The sequence below is a fragment of the Typha angustifolia genome, chromosome 12, assembly GCF_048772165.1.
Source record: "Typha angustifolia cultivar Huaian chromosome 12, ASM4877216v1, whole genome shotgun sequence".
In the NCBI taxonomy this organism is placed as follows: Eukaryota; Viridiplantae; Streptophyta; class Magnoliopsida; order Poales; family Typhaceae; genus Typha; species Typha angustifolia.
In genome coordinates, this window is record NC_133250.1 from 7,413,914 (window position 1) to 7,434,324 (window position 20,411).

Below are 20,411 nucleotides of genomic sequence, written 5' to 3' on the forward strand. Positions count from 1 at the left end.
GTATGTAAAAAATAGTGATTGTTCGGGAGGATCTCAGTGTAATTATCTCTAGCATATATATACAAAAATATACCTACTGAGAATCACCGAAAAGGGGGAAAGAGAAACAAAGAGTTGTATTTTATAAAAGAAAATTACATGTATACCTCTCTAGAATCCCTTATTTATGCATATATCCTTCTAAAGTTGTTATTTATATGTATACTTTCCTTGAAATTTTGTATAGATACTTATGAAAATTAATCGACAATTAAATCTTGATATATTTGGATATATTGCTCTCAAATAAGAGCATCATTGTTATTTTATCTATTAAATTCTTCAGATTTGAATGTATTGCTGCCTTAAAGTTTATCCATACAAAAACAATAGGTTTTGAAGGGCTCACATAAAAACAATATTTAGATAGGTATACAAGCAAATAAGACGCTTTCGAGGGGTATACATGTAAAAACCCCTAAATAGTTTATGTTAGGTTTTTTGAACCGGTAATTTGCGTTAAAAAAAAACTTATTTGGATGTATTTATGATACTATGTAAGAACATGACTATAGAAGAGGTTTGAATTTTTATGTAACACATATTTTATAACATTTGAAATGAGTTAAAGATGCCTTCTAGATAAGTGGAAGGTTGTTTCAATGACCTGTTAGGCGAACAAACACTCAGGGTGTTTGAATTCTAGTCCAACTTAAATTAGTTTTTAATATCTTTTTCTCTATACTTTATATCAAACAACCCTAGGTTGAGAGTTAACACTGATTGAAGATATTTGGAGCACCAAAAGAGTTTTGTTGAAATGTTCTTGGTAATCATGAGATTTTAGAGAGATGGGATTCATTGGAGATTTATGATTGTTACTATTGCGTCCTTCCTTGGAGCGGGTGTTTGTCTTGAGGATCACTGAGATAGGACATGTTATATTAAGGAATATTGAGATCGGTTGATCAACTACTTGAATCAATCAATCGTTGGTATTAGCATAATAGAAAACTTCAGATAAAGCTATAGAATTTAGTTGGTGATCTATTAGTGATTCTTATATTTGCAACATTGTTACTAATTGATTTGATCCTAGAAAAAGGATATATGATTATTACTTGTGGGTTTGTATTTCTTTGTTTTTCTAGTTATTTTTATATATTTGTATTTCCACGTTAGGCCGTCGTTATGTCATAGATTAGGATTATCATTAAATTTGAGTTCAAAATTTAATTAGTGGTTAATTTTCTTAGTTATCTATGTAAAAACAAATGTTTCAAGGTACCCATGCAAAAAAATCAAAGTGTTTTAGAGGGATATATAAATAAGAGAATATTAGAGGGATATACATGAACAATAAAATAAGAAAATAAAAAACCTTGACTTTCTAAGTTTGATGGATAATATGCTGGTCTAATTATTGGTGAGCTGGTATGTTTGTTTGATATGCAAGGCTTGTTGAATGACCCAGAAAAGAAATGGCATATTGTTGTGTATACAGATAATGAGGATGATTTGATGTGAGTTGGAGATGATCCTTGGCATTTGTTATGCATCAATTCACATCAATTCCAAAATCTTATTCACTGTTTTGGTTGGAATAGAGTTATTCTAAAATTTTGGAATAACTTCACCTACTCTCAAATAGGGCATTTGCCAACATTTCAATTTAACAAAATTTTGAATAACTTCACCTACTCTCAAAAATACACTTTTTTATGATTTTATATTTTGCTAATTTATGAAAGTTAAATTATTTTTTTGGCCAAGAATTATAAAAATAATCATGAGAAGATAATATAATAATTGTAAAATAAAATAATAATTTATATGTAATTTATAATTGAAATAAAATTTTTTTAGAGTAATTCATCCGTTCATTCCAAAACTCAAATAATTTATTCGCCCTCTTGGTAATATATTCTAATATAGTGATATATTGTGATTTAGATTCATGTTAAATAATATGGTATGAGTAAATATATTTAATAATATATTTTAATATTCTTAGAGTGAGAAAATATTATAACATGGGATGTCCATTTGTGGTGTTACTTCTAATAGTATCCATATTCTATAAATTAGGATAAATTAAGTTAAATTATATTTTGCCAAGAATTGTTTAAAAAATCATGAAAATATAGTATAAAAGTTGTAAAATAAAAATTACACTATCTTCCTCAAAAGAAATAATAATAATAATAATAATAATAACAAATGCCTATTTATATTCAACTAGGAAAAAGATAATAAGGTCAACTTAGATCACTTTAATTCCTTATTCTTACTATCACAACCAAATACCATCTTACACCCCCCATATATTTACTTCAACACTTACCATTTCTTACATCGAAACTCAAAAATTAGATTTAAAATACTCTTTTACTCCAATAAATCCTCGTTTTATTCTAATTCTAATTTTAAAACCCACCAAACAGGCATTAAAAAATTTGCCATGCTGGTACGCACCACGTTAAATAACAATGGGAATTTGCTGGCAGACTTGACCAAAGAATTCTAAATCTGGGGCCAAAAACCGTTCGCCGAATCAGCATACAGTCAACTGTGATAGATAAATAATTTTAAAAGTATAAATAATTACAGACCACTCTTAAATTATAAAAAAAAACTCACAAGCGAATCATTTTACCCTCAACTTTGTGCTTTCTTTTCTCTAAAATGTATTAAGTTTTAATCAAAAAATATAACAAATAACTAAGAGAGAGAGAGAGAGAGAGAGAGAGTTAAATATGTCATGAAAAATAAATAACAAGATTTAAGTGTAATTATGTCAGAAAAATTATTTATGTAATCCAAGTCGAAACATCCATAAAGAAGGCGTCACAATTGAAAGCCAATTGCGTTCTTCCAATTCCTGCAATCAATTGCCCAAATACCTACCGTTCAAACCTTTTTCTTTCTTTTTCTTGTCCTTTTTCTCTTCTCCTACTTCGTAGTCGTTCAGTTCCCACAATTGCATGGCAACTAAGTCAGAGGATGCACGCACAACCACCCATCTTTTGACGAAGGCATCCTTATCGACTCATTGACGAAGCAAGAGAGAGATAGGATTGTATATCTTATCTAAACTTCGCCCCTTGAAGCAGGAACCTAGTGCGAGAAATTCCTGCATTTGGGTACTTGGCAGCCTTTGCTTAGTTGCCAGATTCGTTGGCGGTAAGACTGCAGCAAGTTCCTGCAATTGCGGCTGCAGATGATCTGGTCACCGTTTTGTTTCCTTTTCATCTTGGATGGGGATGATGCGTCCTATGATTGAGATCCTACTCATCGGAAATACGGATAAAATCACAAGTATTGGAGAAGAAGTCCAGAAAACCAATAGACCCACCAAGATATCTCTCTGTTTGTAGCCTTAATTTAGAGATGAGAAGCTCAATCCTCTCTTTAATCCTTATCTCCTTCTTCCTATGCTCCTCTGCAGCATCTCAAGCCACTTTGAGAAGGGGCTCATCCCTGAGGGTAGAACAACATGATCAGGACTTCCTCATCTCACCAGACAAGGCCTTCTCTTGTGGATTCTACCAGGTCGGCACAAACGCCTACAGCTTCTCCATCTGGTTCACAAATGCCACGGATAAAGCTGTCGTCTGGACTGCAAACCGTGACTCACCGGTGAACGGCCGTGCCTCAGAGATCTCACTGCTCAAAGATGGCAACTTGGTCCTCACTGACGTCGATGGATCGACTGTCTGGAATGCAAACACTAGCTATACCGGTGTCTCTATGGCAGAGCTCCTCAACACCGGAAACCTCGTATTGAAGGACAGAGGTGGTAAAATAGTATGGGAGAGTTTTGCCTCACTGACAGACACATTGCTCCCCTCCCAGCCACTAACCAAAGGTAAGAGACTGATCTCGCCGATCGCCAAGGGTGCTCTTGGGTCGGGCTACTATAACCTTTACTTCGACAATGATAATATCCTCCGACTTATGTATGATGGTCCCGAGATCTCAAGCATCTACTGGCCTAGCACAGATTACACTGTGTACCAGAATGGTCGGACCAACTACAACAGCACCAGGATCGCAGTTCTCGATGACACTGGCCGGTTTCTCTCGAGTGACGGGCTGGATGTTCGAGCTTCTGATTCAGGTTCCAGGATCAAACGGAGGCTGACCATGGATTATGACGGCATCCTCAGAATGTATAGCTTGAATGAGTCAAATGGAAGTTGGATCATTACCTGGGAAGCTATAATACAACAGTGTAACGTGCATGGGATTTGCGGTAAAAATGGTATCTGTGAGTACTCGCCAAAGCTCAGGTGTTTTTGTCCTCCGGGCTATGAGATGAGCAATCCTGGTGATTGGAGCAAAGGTTGCAAGCCTAACTTCACCACCAATTGCAACCAACCACCAGAGCAATCAAAGTTCATAGAGCTCCCTCAAACAGATTTTTATGGGTTTGATTTGGCTTTCGCCTCGCCTATTTCATTTGAATCATGTAAAAAGCTTTGCTTACAGAACTGCTCGTGCATGGGTTTTGGGTATCGGTTGACAGGAACTGGTGTCTGCTTCCCAAAGGGCTCACTATTCAATGGCTACAAGTCACCAAATTTCCCAGGAAGCACTTATCTTAGACTACCCAATCATGTCAATGTCTCAGCATCCTCCTTGGTCTCCACACAATCTGGCCTCACCTGCAGCCATGTTAGTACTGAAATTGTAGTAGGATCAGTGGATTTGTATGGGAAGAACAGAAACACCACAAAGTGGCCATACCTCTATGTGTTTGCATCAGTGCTGGGAGGTCTGGAGCTGCTCTTTATCATAACAGGCTGGTGGTTCCTTTTCAGGAAGAATCGCACACCCAAGTCGGTGGAAGAAGGATACAAGATGATATCAAATCAATTCAGAAGGTTTACGTATAGAGAGCTAAAGGAAGCGACAGCAAAGTTCAAGGAAGAGCTTGGAAGAGGTGGCTCTGGTGCTGTCTATAGGGGAGTATTGGAGGACAAGAAAGTGGTGGCAGTGAAGAAGCTTACAGATGTGACGCAAGGAGAGGAAGAATTCTGGGCAGAAGTGAGTGTGATTGGTAATATCAACCACATGAATTTGGTTAGAATGTGGGGATTTTGCTCAGAAGGTCAGCACAGGCTCTTGGTCTATGAGTACGTGGAAAACGAGTCATTGGACAAGTACCTCTTTGATAGCAATAATAATGATAGATCACTTGGATGGCAGCAAAGGTTCAGTATTGCACTGGGCACAGCAAAAGGACTGGCTTATCTCCATCATGAATGCCTTGAGTGGGTCATTCACTGTGATGTAAAGCCTGAGAACATACTCCTGACCAGAGATTTCGAAGCCAAGATAGCAGATTTTGGACTGGCAAAACTATCCAAAAGAGATGGTTCAGGTTTTAACTTCTCTAAAATAAGAGGAACAATGGGATACATGGCTCCAGAATGGGCACTAAACTTGCCAATCACTGCAAAGGTAGATGTCTATAGTTACGGAGTTGTGCTCCTAGAGATAGTGACTGGAAGAAGGATTTTCAGCTGGATGACAGAGAACGGAAAACAGATGGATATCAGGGGTTTTATCAAGGAGGTAAAGCAAGTATTTTCCAGCGGAGAGATCTTGTCGATGACAGATATCGTAGATGCCAGACTACGGGGACAGATCAATCACAAGCAGGCAGAGGCAATGGTAAGGATATCAATCTCCTGTCTAGAAGAAGAAAGAAGCAATAGGCCATCGATGGATGAAATAGTCAAAGCTCTTATGGCATGTGAGGAACAAGATCACCATCCAGCCTATTCAATGTGATCTGTACATGAATCAAACATGTTAGCTTATGTAGGCAACTACATGTTTGTTGTCCACCTTATCAATGCAAGAAAAATATGAATAATTAGACTTCCTCATTTGTGCAATGTAAGCCTGTATATGAATAATTAAAAATATTATTTTTCTCATATTGAATGTATGAAAGTTGAGCCATGAACTCGGCAGAGGCCAGAATGTGCAATGTTATGTTCCGAAAGCATGAAAATCTAGGGCATAATGAAATAATCTATTACGATCTAAAGATACACACCATGACAGTTAGAAATCTCCACTCATTACAAGAAGTTACAATAAAACATTGAAGCTCCAGTAACTCGATTCCTGTAACAGCACTCAGGACATGTGTCGCTTTTCCAAATAGTAATTTCACCACCGCTAGCACAATACAAGTATGCCATATTTCGAACTTCTCCATTAAGATGTTGATGGTCTATTGTTATAACAAGGAATTCTTAAGAATTAGAATATTAGTAAACCTACAGATCGTAAACATGTTCGACCACCAGTCCTAAATTAATGAATTAAGAACACAAGCATCTAATAAAGTTACTGCTCACAGTATTTGACAATTAAAAAGAAGGATAGGTAGACATCATTTCTACGAACTGAGAAAAGATTCTAGGGACAAATGCAGCAATGTTTACTTCTAGTGAGGCATCTGAATGAGGGGTTGTCCGAGTTTACGCCTCTTTCCGCCATTTACTACCGGAGAGGACGTCGTCGTAGCCGCCTTTGTATCGGAGGAAGGCATGGGAGAGTAAGAAAGGAAGAAACCCAGACCGAGCGCAAGTTGAAGGAAGGGTTGATGACGAAATGATCCAGAGAGAAGAGAGGCGGGGAGGAAGAGATGAGGGTTTTAACCTTTTCTTTTTTAGGAATATTTTGCATGTATACCCCTCAAAAGGTCCTCATTTGCTTTTATACCCTCTAAATTTCCTATTTAAGTGAATACCCTTATAAACCCATTGTTTTTGCATAAACACCCTTCTAGCTACTTTATGATGGATATTAACTTTAGGGTCAAATTAAAAATTTAGAATATATATGTATGTGTGTAGGGGGTTGGTAGGTCGACCCGACCTACCCGACCCGTTTACTTAAACGGGTTAAGTGGGTTAGAGGTATAAACTCGAACACGACCGATTAATAATCGAGTTAGACAAGTTTGACCTATTTATGATCTGAACCTGATTAATCTAAACCTAAATTCAATTAACAGCCAGGTTATCATGTCGGGTTATTGAGTCTTGCTACCCCTAATATTAAGTTAGATAAAAGTAACAACTATGTCCTTTTTTTTAATTAAAATATATCCAAAGCAAAATAAGGTACTTAAAAAAAGTTACTTTTGTCCTTTTTCTTATAAGCTTTATCTTTGTTGATAGTGGAGATTTTAGGATAGAGTTAATTCCTGTAATTTTTCTCACATATTGAAGGATTTTTCATGTAAAATTTATTGTCTCTTAATTACAATTTATTCTAATTGATTATTATTATGTTTAATTTCATTAAAAAACAGAAGTTAATTATTTTGATTTTGAGTTCTGTCTTTAAAAAATAGCGAATCATCCTCAAAATGTATCCCAACCTTATCATTCAAGGATCATCCCCCAAAACTTTAAATAGACTTAGATTTGGGCCATTAATGGATAATCTAAGTATACTCTTTCTTAAAAGTTACCTCCATTTCATCCATGTGGATTCAAATTGTACCTCCAATGGTACATTTCTGATTCAAAATTATATTTGGGATTTCTCTAAGTTCTTCAGAAAAGAAAGGGCAGTGGAGTTATTGTACACTATAAAGTTTATTCTAATATCTGATACATTTGAACCTACTAACATCCTTTTTTATGCACTTATGATGGATGAGAAACACTTGGAATGAGAAGTATAAAAATTTGAAGCACCATTTAATGAAAGAAATTAACTCTCACAAAAACCAAACTAGAACACATAAAAAGATGTATATGGTCATCTGCTTAGAATCTTAACCCAAATATCTAAAGCCTCCAATTTAGATGGCTGATAAAGATAATTAAGCTGAAGACTGGAGCAATATATTGGAGCCAATTTAGACAATTCTCTGCCACTGGAGAGGTAGATGAAGCAATTTGCTTGAGCTCCAGGTTGACCTTGCAAATTTCTCACAGCCACCAATTCTACAAACCAAATTGGAAAAGGAAAGGAGTCAATATACAAATCAATCCATCATCATATAGTAATAAAACTGTAGGTATAGTGTACTAAGTGCAAAGCATCTATAAAAGATGGAAACTGATCACCAAACCAAGGAAATGAACCACTAGAAAGGGAAAAAAGAGAGAACCAAAGAAAGTTCTACTAGGCACCAGAAAGAATAATGAATAAGTACATCTAACAGCATGAAAAAAGAAAGGTTGCTAAAAAAGAAAGATACTTTCACATACCTGCATGCAATAGAAACCAGTAATCACATAAAAAGGCTGGGGTTAGAAAGATGGAAAAAGAGGGGCCCTTAATTATCTTTTGTACACAGGAAAAACAATTAGCCACAGTCTGATGGTTCTGACTGAAGGACAATAAAACATTTCAAACCATCTTTTTCTTGCGCTAGTCAAACACATAGTAGTATTGGCCATCTCGACTCAGATAATTCAAGAACATAGAGAATGAATTACATATACTTGTATGTATTTAGGTAGAAGCACTTGAAGTACGCAGTAAAACGGGAGTTATATCAGTATGAAACACCTATTTATGATCTATTGATACTTCATGGGCAAGCATCAGTACTTTCTAGAATTAATGAATACATATTAGTTGGCACGTGATACATCGGTGGAAATAGTTAACTGCATCATAATGTTGGCAGTATCATGAAGAGGTGGGTTGTTTTGTCCATTTATCAAGAAATATCATGATAAGAAGCTCATAATCCTTCAATCTTGCTATTTTACTCTCATTCACAATTACTCGCATAATTATTGTGACTTACTCACTTTAGAGTTTACCATTACTATGCTACTAAAACCACCCCTTCCCCCAAGGAGTGAGGACAGATAAACATTGAAAGAATTCATAACCTAAAAATCCAAAGGAGTTCTAATTGCTCCAGGGCTGAAGCGATTCTGGCTACCTCTCCTATTTTGGCACCCCTAGGCTGGAGCAGGGATGAGAGCATCTATCACATCGCAGAAAGATTGCATCCATAGGAGACCACTCAGCATTATTAACATACTCAAACAAAGTAAAAGATGCATAACATAAATGAGTGCATCCAGATTTTGGGCAATTCAGGTAAATTGGACATGTTTATAGGCACTATGTCATTGTTGCCTGATTAACCACAAAATTTAGTACGAGAGAGGGTGAAAGATTATTGTTTTAAAAAAAAAAAACTTCCGCCTTACAGCCTAGCCACCAGCCTTCGACAGAATATACTTGGGCTCTGATTAAGTCCCTCCTAATTGACCTGTATCTTGTCTCATGTTTTAGGCTTTTAGCATGTAGGTTGATCTTAAAATTAAAATCGTAGTAGATGTCGATAAATTTGTGGATTCAAATAGCTTCGTATGGTTCTTAACAGAAATGAGTTATTCATTCAGTTTTTTGATTGTATGTGTTAATTTTAACTTTTTCTCTAACTATTGTTTATTTAATTTGTTTATTTTTCAACTGTCTCAAATTCTGGGCACCGGCCTAAGCATCTGTCTAGCACCTATGCGTTCCATGACCCCTTGTCTGCTGTCTACCGCCTACATTGTTCTAAAACCTCGTAGCAGATGCATCTGGAGCTTATACAGCCTAAAGAATGGTTAACTACTTCAGCATTATTATGACAAAAAAGGGAAAAGAAAAACACTCAAGGCCTCACATCACAATTCATAGAGAAAGAAAATTAAGAAATAATTCAAAGAGAAAGAAGACCTGATCCTCAACACAACAGTAAAAAGCCAGAGAGCACAATGAGATGCAAATGAAAGCGATGCAGCAATTACCAAAGTATAACTATATTCAATTTATATCATCTAAATATCACAAGACATCAACTGGACTACAACACACAAGTTTGCAGTAAAGATAGAGCATTTAACTAAACATAATGCAATGCTCTATAGCAGCAAAGATAAATCTTTCCAGGGAAATAAAAGTAACCACCTCAGATCTTGATGATCTTAGCAGCTCTAACAACAGGGTTGTTCTTGGCAATCTCCTCCCTTCCATAAGCCTTGTAATCGAAGGAGCAATCGTGGGTCTCGGAATATCGGTGGAGGGCGCAGAAGAGCTCCCCGCACCTGCATCGGAAGCCGGTGAGCCCAACCCTTTTCCTGCAACTACAGCATCTATTAATGAATCTAACTGGAGGTTGGGATTCTTCATTGTGCTCCGGGGTGCGGGCAACATCGGCGGCAGCTTCGGCTGCTGGAGTCTCCGGTCTCTGAGCTGAGAATTCGTGGGACGCGTTAAGGAAAAGAGAAGGTGGAGTCGTTGACGATGATGGAGGAGGAGGAGGAGAAGGAGAAGAAGTAGGGGGAGGAGGAGGAGGAGAAGGAGAAGAAGAGGTAGGAGGAGGAGAAGGATTAGAAGAAGAGGGTTTGAGGATCTCAGCCTCATCTTTGTCAAGGTTGCACCTTTCCCCTGCCATCTTTTTGATCTATGAACAACTACAAGGAACAAAGCAAAGATCTAAAATTTCTAAAATCCAACAAAAATAGAAGGAAATTAATAGATTGCAGACAACAGAACAATCCTAGAAGCCAACAAAAATAAAATTAGATTTATAAAAAGATAAAAAAAAATTAGAAGAAAAAATTGAAGGGAAGTCTAAGAATCGAGAAAGCTGAGATTTTTCTCCATGAAATCGAACGAAATCAAAAACCCCCCAAGGATTTGACTCACGGATTCGAAGGATGTGATCATTATGTGACGAGAAACCTAATCAAGATCGATCGGACGAAACCCAACGCTGGAGGATGAGAAATTCGTTGGATTTCAAAGGAAATCACAAAGGCTCCCTCCGGTTTCGACCGATCTAGATCGCGGAATCGAGGGGAAAGGCGTGGTAATTGGAGAAATAGAAGAGGGGAAGGGGAAAGGTGCAGAGGACTTTGGGAGGTGGTGGAAAGAATATAATAAAAAGGAGCAATAAATAAGATAAATTAAAATAATGGCGAAAAAGAAATGGTACATGGAACAAGAGAAATCTATGGTACATATGAGTTCATGTTACATGTGGTGATGGTACAGTGACGACATGAGCGCTTGATGGAAGATCTAACGGTTGGGATTCGGTGAACACTTAACGTAGCCATCAGACAAAACAAAAGGTAAAAGAAGATCAATTCAACGGTAAATTATAAGTAGTTTTGTGTAATTTCAAACTACTCCTAGACTTCCGTTTGTATTAATTTGCCACATTATTAATTAGACTTATATGAATAAACTTGATAGAGAAAATATTTTTAAAAAAAATTTAAAATTTATTTAGAGTAAATTTTCCCACCATAATAAATATTCAAATATCAGAATTGTTGTTCTCTCATTCCATTCAATTTACTGATTGCATTCTATTCTTCAAATTTGAAGTAAAATACATTTTTAACCTCTTTTACCTTCTCCAATCTAATATTACAAGTCTCAAATTTTAGTTATTATTTAATTATCACAATATACATCCCTTTAAATATATAACCATAGAATAAAAAACTACGGTCAATCTTAAAAATATGGGTAGAAGATTCATACTTACTCAAATAAATGGAATTATTAATATCATAGACGTATTATGATAATTTATATTTTCTCTATTAAATTTGGATTGAGTTTCTATCGTTGCAGCTTCACTATAGTGGTGGTGCCTGCGACACCATTTGCAAGCCGGCAGGACCGCCGAAGACGCATCGTGGCCGCCCATGAAACAAGTCGAGCCCCAGTTCGATTTTCTTCCTCCACTATAAATCGTCGCTATTCCGCCACTACGAGGACATATCGGACAACGACTGCCACCGGCCAAGGTCCTTACCCAGCCGCCATGGAAGCTACAATGGCCTATGGTAGTGCCACTAGGTGGAAACACATTTTCAACCTTAAGGTTGGACAATTCTATGGAGGAGACGAAGTGCACAAATCTCAAGGTAGGTTGAATCCTCGTGAATCGGGTCGACCAACTCGTGCAACTCAGTTCTCAACTCATGAGCATAATGTAGGGCTCAAATATGAGCCTGAGAATGACTTGTTAATTGATTTTACTTATTACTTTTAATTTTAAATTAAAGCGGATAATTCGTAGATTAAGCTCAATAGGGCATATTAAATCTGACTCGTTATAACTCTACTTCTATAAATAGGAGCGTTCATAGTTTTTTATTATCGTAATATGAATATCGAGTTAAGTTAATTTTATTATCTTGCTTTTACCTTTAATCGTAGTCATTTATTTTTCTACGAGTAGATATAATCTAAAATCTTAATCCTTCTTCCAAATTCTAACTATCATCTTTCTTCACGAGCCACTCATACGACCAACCTCCACCCTCCAACGACCATTACAACATCAGTATTTCTGGTTTAGTCCAATTTTGACCTTCCTCCACCATTTCATTAATATCTTTTCACTTTAATCTCAGAATCATTTCATTTTAAAATCATTAGATATGTGACTTAAGCTACCATCTATAAAATTTTTAAAAAATTTCGACGAACAAATCATTCCAATTCTGGTTCGTAATAGAATCATTCACATTATCGTTTGCAATTGGAATTACACTTAGCTAAAATTCTTTGAAATTATACATGCTTATAGAGAGTCAAATCCTGTTATTAATTTGTCGTTCACTTGTGGAATAGGAATAGGCTTATTCTAGAATAAACCTCCTTACTATGGTGTAGCAACTAAACAAACACTTATATTATTCTGGTATAGTAATTTAAAATTCTCTCTCATCTTATTCCATACAACTTTTAAAAAATAATTTAATAATAATTCATAATTACTATTTTTTCCCTTAAATTAGACAACACATAATTACACATCATCTTAGTTACACTTAAGATTCTCTCGTTCATCTATCTCTTATCTTAAATACCGATCATCGACGCTACAATTTAGATTTTTTTCTCTCTCCTCTATCTTTTCTTTTAAATATTGGTCATCTCACTTCCGGGTGAGATTCCATCTTTTGTTTTACTAGTGAATTCTGCAAAAACATATATTAAGCCAGCACTTTTTTCCCAACATGTGAGCTTATGACCCGCATTACTCGGCAATGCATGGTTTTTTTTTTTCTTTTTTTTTTTTTTTGCGTAAAGTGCGAGACTTTTTTCATAGTGTGAGCTTAAACCTTATATTACCCCACAATACATAATTATTTTATATAGAGTGGAGGGTTATTTTCCTACAGTGGAAGATTATAACCCGCATTACCTAACCCTACATTATCCCATATGACATAGTTATTTTGCATAAAGTATGGAGTTTTTTTTTCATATTGCAAGCTTAAACCTTACATTACCCCATAATGTATGATTATTTCATATAGAATGGAAAGTTATTTCCCCGTAGTTCGAAGTTATAACCCTACATTATTTTGCAGTGCCTCCTTATTTTCTTGTAGTGCATGGTTATTTTATATAGAGTGTAGAGTTATTTTCCGATAGTGTGGGCTTATAATCCCACATTATCCCGCAGTGCATAATTTTTTTTACACATAGTGTAGTGTTATCCCGTTGTACAGGCTTAAACTTTGCGTTATCCCTTAGTGCATAATTATTTTACATAGAGTAGAAAGTTATTTCTTTGCAAGGTGGGCTTATAACCCCGTAGTGCCTCTTTTTATTTTCTTATAGTGCATGTTTATTTTACATATAATACAGAGTTGTTTTTCCACACTACGAGCTTATAACCCTATATTATTCTATAGTATATGATTATTTTCTCATAGAACGATATATAGAGTATTTTAAGTCTGCAGTTGTAATAAAAGATATTATAATTTTATATAAATATATATTAGGACCGCTACTTTACATCTAATCAATAGTATCTTTATTATTTGGTATAAAACAACACTAGTTCCCATTACAAATTTATTATTCTTTAATACTTTAATATATTTTATGTCACATCAAATATAATTACTATTTATACTAATATTAAACTAGACATTAAAAGAACTTATACTAATATTAGTTTTCTTCTTCTGGTATTCAAAATTAGAATAGTAATATCAATTCTAGTCATATTTTACAAGTGAACACAACATAATAATTCTGGGGAAATAATCATATTATAGGAGTAATTTGGATGTGGTATTTTTGTTTAAATTTTATAATTTTGTATTCATTTTTAGTGGAGCTTTTAGTAAAATGGTGATTACTTTATAAAAACTTTATGATCTTGTACTTTTCTTTTTTCCTTTTAATTAAAAGAATACTTTTAGTCTATCTGAAAATCTGCTCCACAATATTTAGTTATGATGTAGCATTATCCTCTTAATTAATGGAAAGTTATCTAATAAACAGATATTATAAAATTATTTATTACATATTTAATGTAAGCGATGTATAAAATATTCTACGTGACAAACTTATAAACGACTACATAACTTAATCAATAATCATGCATTATATATTAGACATAGTACCCACAGTCTTTTGATGTATTATATTTTTACTCATGTCACATAGTACATCCTATAAATCTATATCATTCAATTATTATCTACTTTGGTCTTATGGTGTACAAAGACAATTAAAAAAATAAGGAAACTCCGAAGTAATATATGATAAGGAGGAGTCAATTAACAAGGAGATTAGTTGATTTGAGGTAATCTTTAATTATTAAGAATTTACATCCCAATAAATGGTAAATTATAAGAAAGCTTAGGAAAGGGAAGAGCATTGTGCCCACCAAATTAAAGTTGCATTGAGTTAAAAGTATCAAATAAGTGATAGTGATGACATCCACGAAGCCTTCTCTTTTGGAAAGATTCAAACAATAAAGCATTTGCCTCCACCTGTCTCAGTGTGTAATTAGTGTTAGTTTAGGAGAGCAGAAGAGAATTATTAGGTCCTGCTCGAGGTTGGATGCTTGGATGTAGATAAGCAGGACAGATGGCTAGAGATACTGGAATTAGAGCTTTGTTGATTCTTTTAACAAGGAATTGTAGGAATAAAGCTCTTATATGTAAGTTTATCCTGGTGGAATAAATCTTCATGGCCAAACTGTAAGAGAGAGAAACTAGTTTTCTATTTTGTTAGATATAAATTGACTTTAATACTATGTTAGATAACCAGTTAAGTAAATATCTAAGTTGTTAGGTAACAGACCATGGAGATGTAACACAAATCTTGTAATCTAAAATTCAACTAAAAAACGTAAGCCCAAAGATTAAGTGATTGCAACTTCCTTTCTATTGCCTATGTTGATATTGAAAAGCATTTCCTAAGAAATTATTTCCATCAGAAATGACTCATTCCTAAGGGAAAAAAAAACCTTATGTACTTTTATTTAATTTGGTCAAAAACTTTGTATTAGTTTCATGGGATGCATGCTATTTCCATGCTTGACATATGACAAGATTATGTTTAGAATAATAATCAGAGATTTAAGTTAAGATAAGTTCAGTTTTCTTCTCTACTTGACCAGTTCATAGTAATCTACATCTTGTAGTTTACCAAAGTATTACGTTTAAACAATTTGAGAAAGATCTTTCTTCTTTCTCCTTCCTCCTTTCTATGTACAATATAATCTTAGAAAATAATCTCATATTTGGATGAGAAGGATATGGAAGCCAGCAGTCAGGTCTTAGTCTGAGATATCTAGTCAACCTTGGTATCATATTATTATCTTCTTTTTTTAAAGCTTAGGATCTTTGAAGTAGTAGCACAAGAGATACACATCAAATAAATTGATATAAAATTTGTGACCAACTAAAACAAGATACCTTTCTCATCACCAGCCTTAACACAGCTCGGAAGCTCATTAAATCATTTCCAAAAATTCAGCCTTGAAGGCATGGCCGAATTATTAATTTATACGGGAAGCAATTAACACAAGAGATGCAATAATTTGCTTCCTTTCCCACTACCAATATAAATATATATACTAAAAATATGAGTAATGTATGCTTGTAAATACTTTACACACATTCCATAAATAAAATTATCATAGTAATTAACTTGGTTTTTCCCAATTAGATGTTAGTATATATTTATGAGTCAAAGTAATGTGATCATTTTCTTTTTAAAGGGATAGCACGTAGGCGATAGTACTTCATTAATTTTCAAAAAGTTTATTGGAGCAAAGAGTCTCGGGTCAGCTTGTTGTGCTTCCATCACAATCAATAGTCTGAGATACAATCTCGGGAAGTTTCAAAGACTAGAAGATGAAAGAGATTACCAACTAAAATTAAAAAAATAAATACCAAACAACACACAAACTGTACAACAACGACTAAATAAAGAAATTCGAAACAGAAAAATATCTCATAAGGAAAAGCTAGGTACGATAAAATTTTGATGCGAACCGATCTGACACAATTACGCACACAATTAAAAGCATGATATGTGTGATCGATCGAAACGGCGCCGAATTCAGTCCTTAGTAACTACATGCCCACTAGCTTACAAACTTTGTGATCATATTCTACATATTTTTCTACTACCTCACGTTCCAGTTAAGCCATATCAAGCATCGTATCTTCAAGGGCGGGGGCCACGTATTCAGACCTAATCTCCAGAAGACACGTGTCGCGACGAGCGCCAGTGCCGACCACCGTCACACGAATCGTACGGATGGCATTTAATCCCGCTCGCATCGACGGCCGACGCGAGCCCTTTAGCCCGCGTATGAAAACGATATTAACTGACTCAATTTCCGAGGAACAGAGGAAGTATGGCGCGAAAGGATGAGGAATTTTTGCAAATATACCCATTCAAAATCCCTTATTTGTTTTCACCTGTCGGTGTGTGTTTATATATATATATATTTATATTCCTCTAGCAACTATAAATTAAAATCTGAACCATATAACAGTTAAAAAATCAATATGCAAATAAGGGATTTTAGAAGAATATACAATCAACCCAAAAAGAAGAAGAAGAAGAAGAAGTTGTAGAGATTAGTTTAATTTCTATTGCTTTCTGGTTGATTTTATTTATTCTTCACACTTTTATGGTCCTTGAAACTTAGCAGCAAAATAAATTGCAAGCAGCCAAAAAAGTGGGATGGAACCCAACCAACCCATTAATTTATAGCCCAAAAGCTATAATCTTTGGTCAATCTTTGGCCAACCGTTGCCATCTTATAAGCCACATAAAAATGTTGCAATATTAGTCTCCATCAAACGTATGTCTTTGTGTTGACTTCAAATTAATGTCTCCCACCAACCTTTCCACCCTACTTACATGTCCATATTTTTCCATACACACTTCCTTTCTCTATCCACTCCACCTCCCTTTTTGCCTCTTAATTCCTCCTACCATCTCATTCTTAAATCACCCCTGTATTTTCTTGCTACAGATAACATATATAATTCATTTAAAATCAATGATAATTAGACAAAGATCACTGTTTTCTGTTGCTATATATTTGTTTTCTTTGTCTTTTCTTTTCTTTTCGGAGAACTATATTTTACACTACTCTCTTCTTTTGTTTTTGTTGTTATTTACACCTTTTCCATTCAGACAATAGAGTTCTCCAAATAAGAATAAGAATAAGAATTGTTCTTCTACATATATATATATATATCAGTGAAGAAAGAAAGAATAATTCAATTAATCTCGTGTATCTGTCTACAATTACAAAACCGTTAAGCCTCAAGAAATATACAATGATTGATGGTTCATCTTCTATGTATCATCAAAATCCAAGAGACTGCACCATGCTACCAACTTGCATTGCAGCATCCTGCCATGGCCATGCATCAAACTTATTCTTGCCAAGAAACCCTCTTCTATCCTTTTGATGAGGGCATTTAAGTAGTCTTATATAAGTCTCCAAGTCATGAACACAAGCAGGATCTTTCATGTTGAAGAAGTCCAGAGGCAGCTCCACCCCAACATGAGCATACCCGTACCTCCCTCCCAGAACCCTAAAGCTCTCGTTCAGCAAAACCCCGGGGAGCTTCGTCACCGGATCCCGGGCGTTGGCGACTCGCAGGACCTTCACGCCGAGCTCCTCGCACCGCGCCTTGAACCCAGCGTTCCCGACCCTCGGGCCACCGAACGAGTACACCGTCACCGGGGTCTTCCCGGAATTCCGGCGCCGGGAGACGTTGAGCCCGAGTTCGGCGACGTCGTATGCAAGTAAGAGGGCAAGAGCACTCCCCATGCTGTGTCCGGCCAAGGTGATGCTCATCTCTTCGTTCGTGTACTTCTTTATAATCCTCGACAGCTCCTTGAGCAGTTGATCTCGGCAACTCCTTTGGCTAAATTTAGAGGTGGTATCGTAGGAGGTGTAGAGGTTTAGGAATCCGGACTCGACCTTCACGTCGGGGCGGGGATCGCTCGGGTCGAGCCTCGCCGGGGTTAGCGAGCTCATGAGGTTTGCGATCCACTCGGCGGCCGTCGCCGTCCCACGGAACGTGACGACGACGTCCCGCCGCCCGAGACGCCGGGCCTCCTCGTCGGACGCCACCGCCACATAGCCGATCCACCGTGGCCCTGCAATGCCCGCCGGGAAGGGGACGTCCGGCGTCGCGTAGATGTACTTGGTCACGTCGTAGCCGCAGCTGCCGATGCCGGCCGCCGTTAGGATCGTCGCCTTGCCATACTTGCAGCTCAGGTGGCGCTTCGAGGTCACGTCGAGGTCGAAAGCGTCGTAGCAGGCGGCGACGAACTCGCCGTATCGGACGAGCTCCGACCGGAGGAGAGGGTTTAACGGGTCGATCAGGCCGCGCCAGTCATCCGAGCCTTGGATTTCCCGCCACGTGGAAGGTAGAGAAGAAGAAGAAGTAGTAGTAGCTGCCACCGCCGCCCGACGAGCAAATGGCAGCGGACGGCGAAGCCGCCTTTTCGTTAAGAGAGGTTGGTTTAGTAGTGAAATGGAAGAAGCCATTAAATCTCAAAAATCTTACCAAGTTGATAGAGAGGGAGAGTGCATGCATGAAGAATATATAGAGAGAGGCAGTGAGTAAGTTTGGCGAGGGATTGACCAAAGACCCTTACTCTTTTGGAAGATTGATTAATGCGTAATTCTGGTTGGTTTCATCCCACTTCCAAGGCTGCTACTTAGTTAATTGCAATTATAAGATTATCCAATCCATAAGGAGAAAAGACCAAGAGGAAAGAGATGTAATTAGGAGAAGGAGATCGTTACGAACGCCGACATTTCCCTCTTTCCTCGTGATGGAGTTCGGAGTTCGTAGTTCGTTAGATTTGTTATCTGACGTCAACGCGCCTGACGATGGCTTCGTATAGGCCGTCGATTGTACCGGTATTCAATAACGACCGTCCGATTTAGGTGACGGTGGCGTCGAACCCCAAAAGGCGCGCGTTGCTATCGATCCAACTGGATTTTGGTACGGATGTCAAATCTCCGACAGGGGGGAGCGGGACAAGTGCGGCTCCCGGAGGTCGACACGTGTGCCTTTTGGTGCGTGTATATGTGGCTCGGTGATGCACCACATAGATATTAGGTGTAACATAGAAAGGATTAGTATCAGCAGGCCAGTGATATGTGTTAGTTCTCCGTTGGCTGAGTTCACACAAGTGTTAAATTATTTTATAAAAAGAATTTGTATCCATAGGTGTTCAAATCTACCTATGACCTCCTCTTGTACTACTATAATGTACTGTAGTGGTGGTCATAGCTAGCTTGATAGTACTGTTTGAGTTTGCTTTTTGGCCGAGTGCTCCGTCTTTCAAAACTCATGATGTTTTTTTACGTAGAGCTTGTCCCGTTTACTCGATCTCCTCTGTATTATTATACTTGAGTGTTTGTTTCGATATACAATTTAACTATTATTCGGTCTGTAATACAGTTAAGTTTAAGGCTTCTTCCGAGGGCTCTTGTTATATTCTTTTTATCTTTTCTTATCTTACTTTATAATTAATTATTTAAAATGAATAATATGTCCGTTCTCAAACCTTTTTTGTTTCTTACAACGCCATCCTAATAGGTTTAATAGGTTTCAAGTGAAAGTTATAACAACATTGAAGAAAAAGTCATAGTTACTACTATTTGCCACCTCATTATGTTCTAGAATGAGTTGATGGAAAATATAAAACTGGCACGGAGGAAGACATATAAAAGAAGTTAACGTGGGAATGTGAGATTTGAGTAAGGGCATAATCCATTTATTGATATGACATAATTTTTATAGGTTGTAGGAATATTTTACAAGCTGGAATGTATAGAATCCTGTAGTTTTTTGACCTTGGAAGGGAGATGCATGGGCTCCAGTGGTATTTGAGACAGGAAGCAATCATGTCCCCCAGATTGGCCCACTGTTTCCTCTATATAATATGTATTAATCCTAAAGCTTCTCTCCCTCCTGTACTACTTTGAAGGTTCTAAGCTTATAAAGTATGTTAAATATATATACGATTACAAAAAGGAAGAGCATTAACTGGCTTCCATATTATTCAAGATTCAGATTGTTTTCCAGTGTATTTTATTCAGAAAATAG

The 20,411-nt window shown here is 36.6% G+C and overlaps 2 protein-coding genes across 2 annotated transcripts; one reads left to right on the top strand and one right to left on the bottom strand.

Moving 5' to 3' along the window:
* The first annotated feature begins 2,765 nt into the window (after positions 1 to 2,765).
* LOC140772247 (putative receptor protein kinase ZmPK1) lies at positions 2,766 to 5,927 on the top strand. Its single transcript, XM_073114224.1, has one exon. It carries the CDS (start codon positions 3,370 to 3,372, stop codon positions 5,776 to 5,778), a length of 2,409 nt encoding a protein of 802 aa, XP_072970325.1. The 5' UTR covers positions 2,766 to 3,369; the 3' UTR covers positions 5,779 to 5,927.
* Positions 5,928 to 17,546: 11,619 nt separating this feature from the next.
* Positions 17,547 to 18,955, bottom strand: LOC140772435 (galactolipase DONGLE, chloroplastic-like). The gene is made up of 2 exons (XM_073114505.1): positions 18,858 to 18,955; positions 17,547 to 18,791 (listed from the first exon to the last, which is right to left on the bottom strand). The coding sequence occupies exons 1-2, from the start codon at positions 18,881 to 18,883 to the stop codon at positions 17,642 to 17,644; spliced, it is 1,176 nt and encodes a 391-aa protein (XP_072970606.1). The 5' UTR covers positions 18,884 to 18,955; the 3' UTR covers positions 17,547 to 17,641.
* Between the last annotated feature and the right edge of the window lie 1,456 nt (positions 18,956 to 20,411).

Coding starts and splice junctions, on each gene's coding strand:
- LOC140772247 (XM_073114224.1), top strand. CDS start 3,370: ATGAGAAGCTCAATCCTCTCTTTAATCCTTATCTCCTTCTTCCTATGC.
- LOC140772435 (XM_073114505.1), bottom strand. CDS start 18,883: ATGCACTCTCCCTCTCTATCAACTTG. Junction 18,792..18,857: donor TCTCCCTCTCTATCAACTTG/GTAAGATTTTTG, acceptor CTTAACGAAAAG/GCGGCTTCGCCGTCCGCTGC.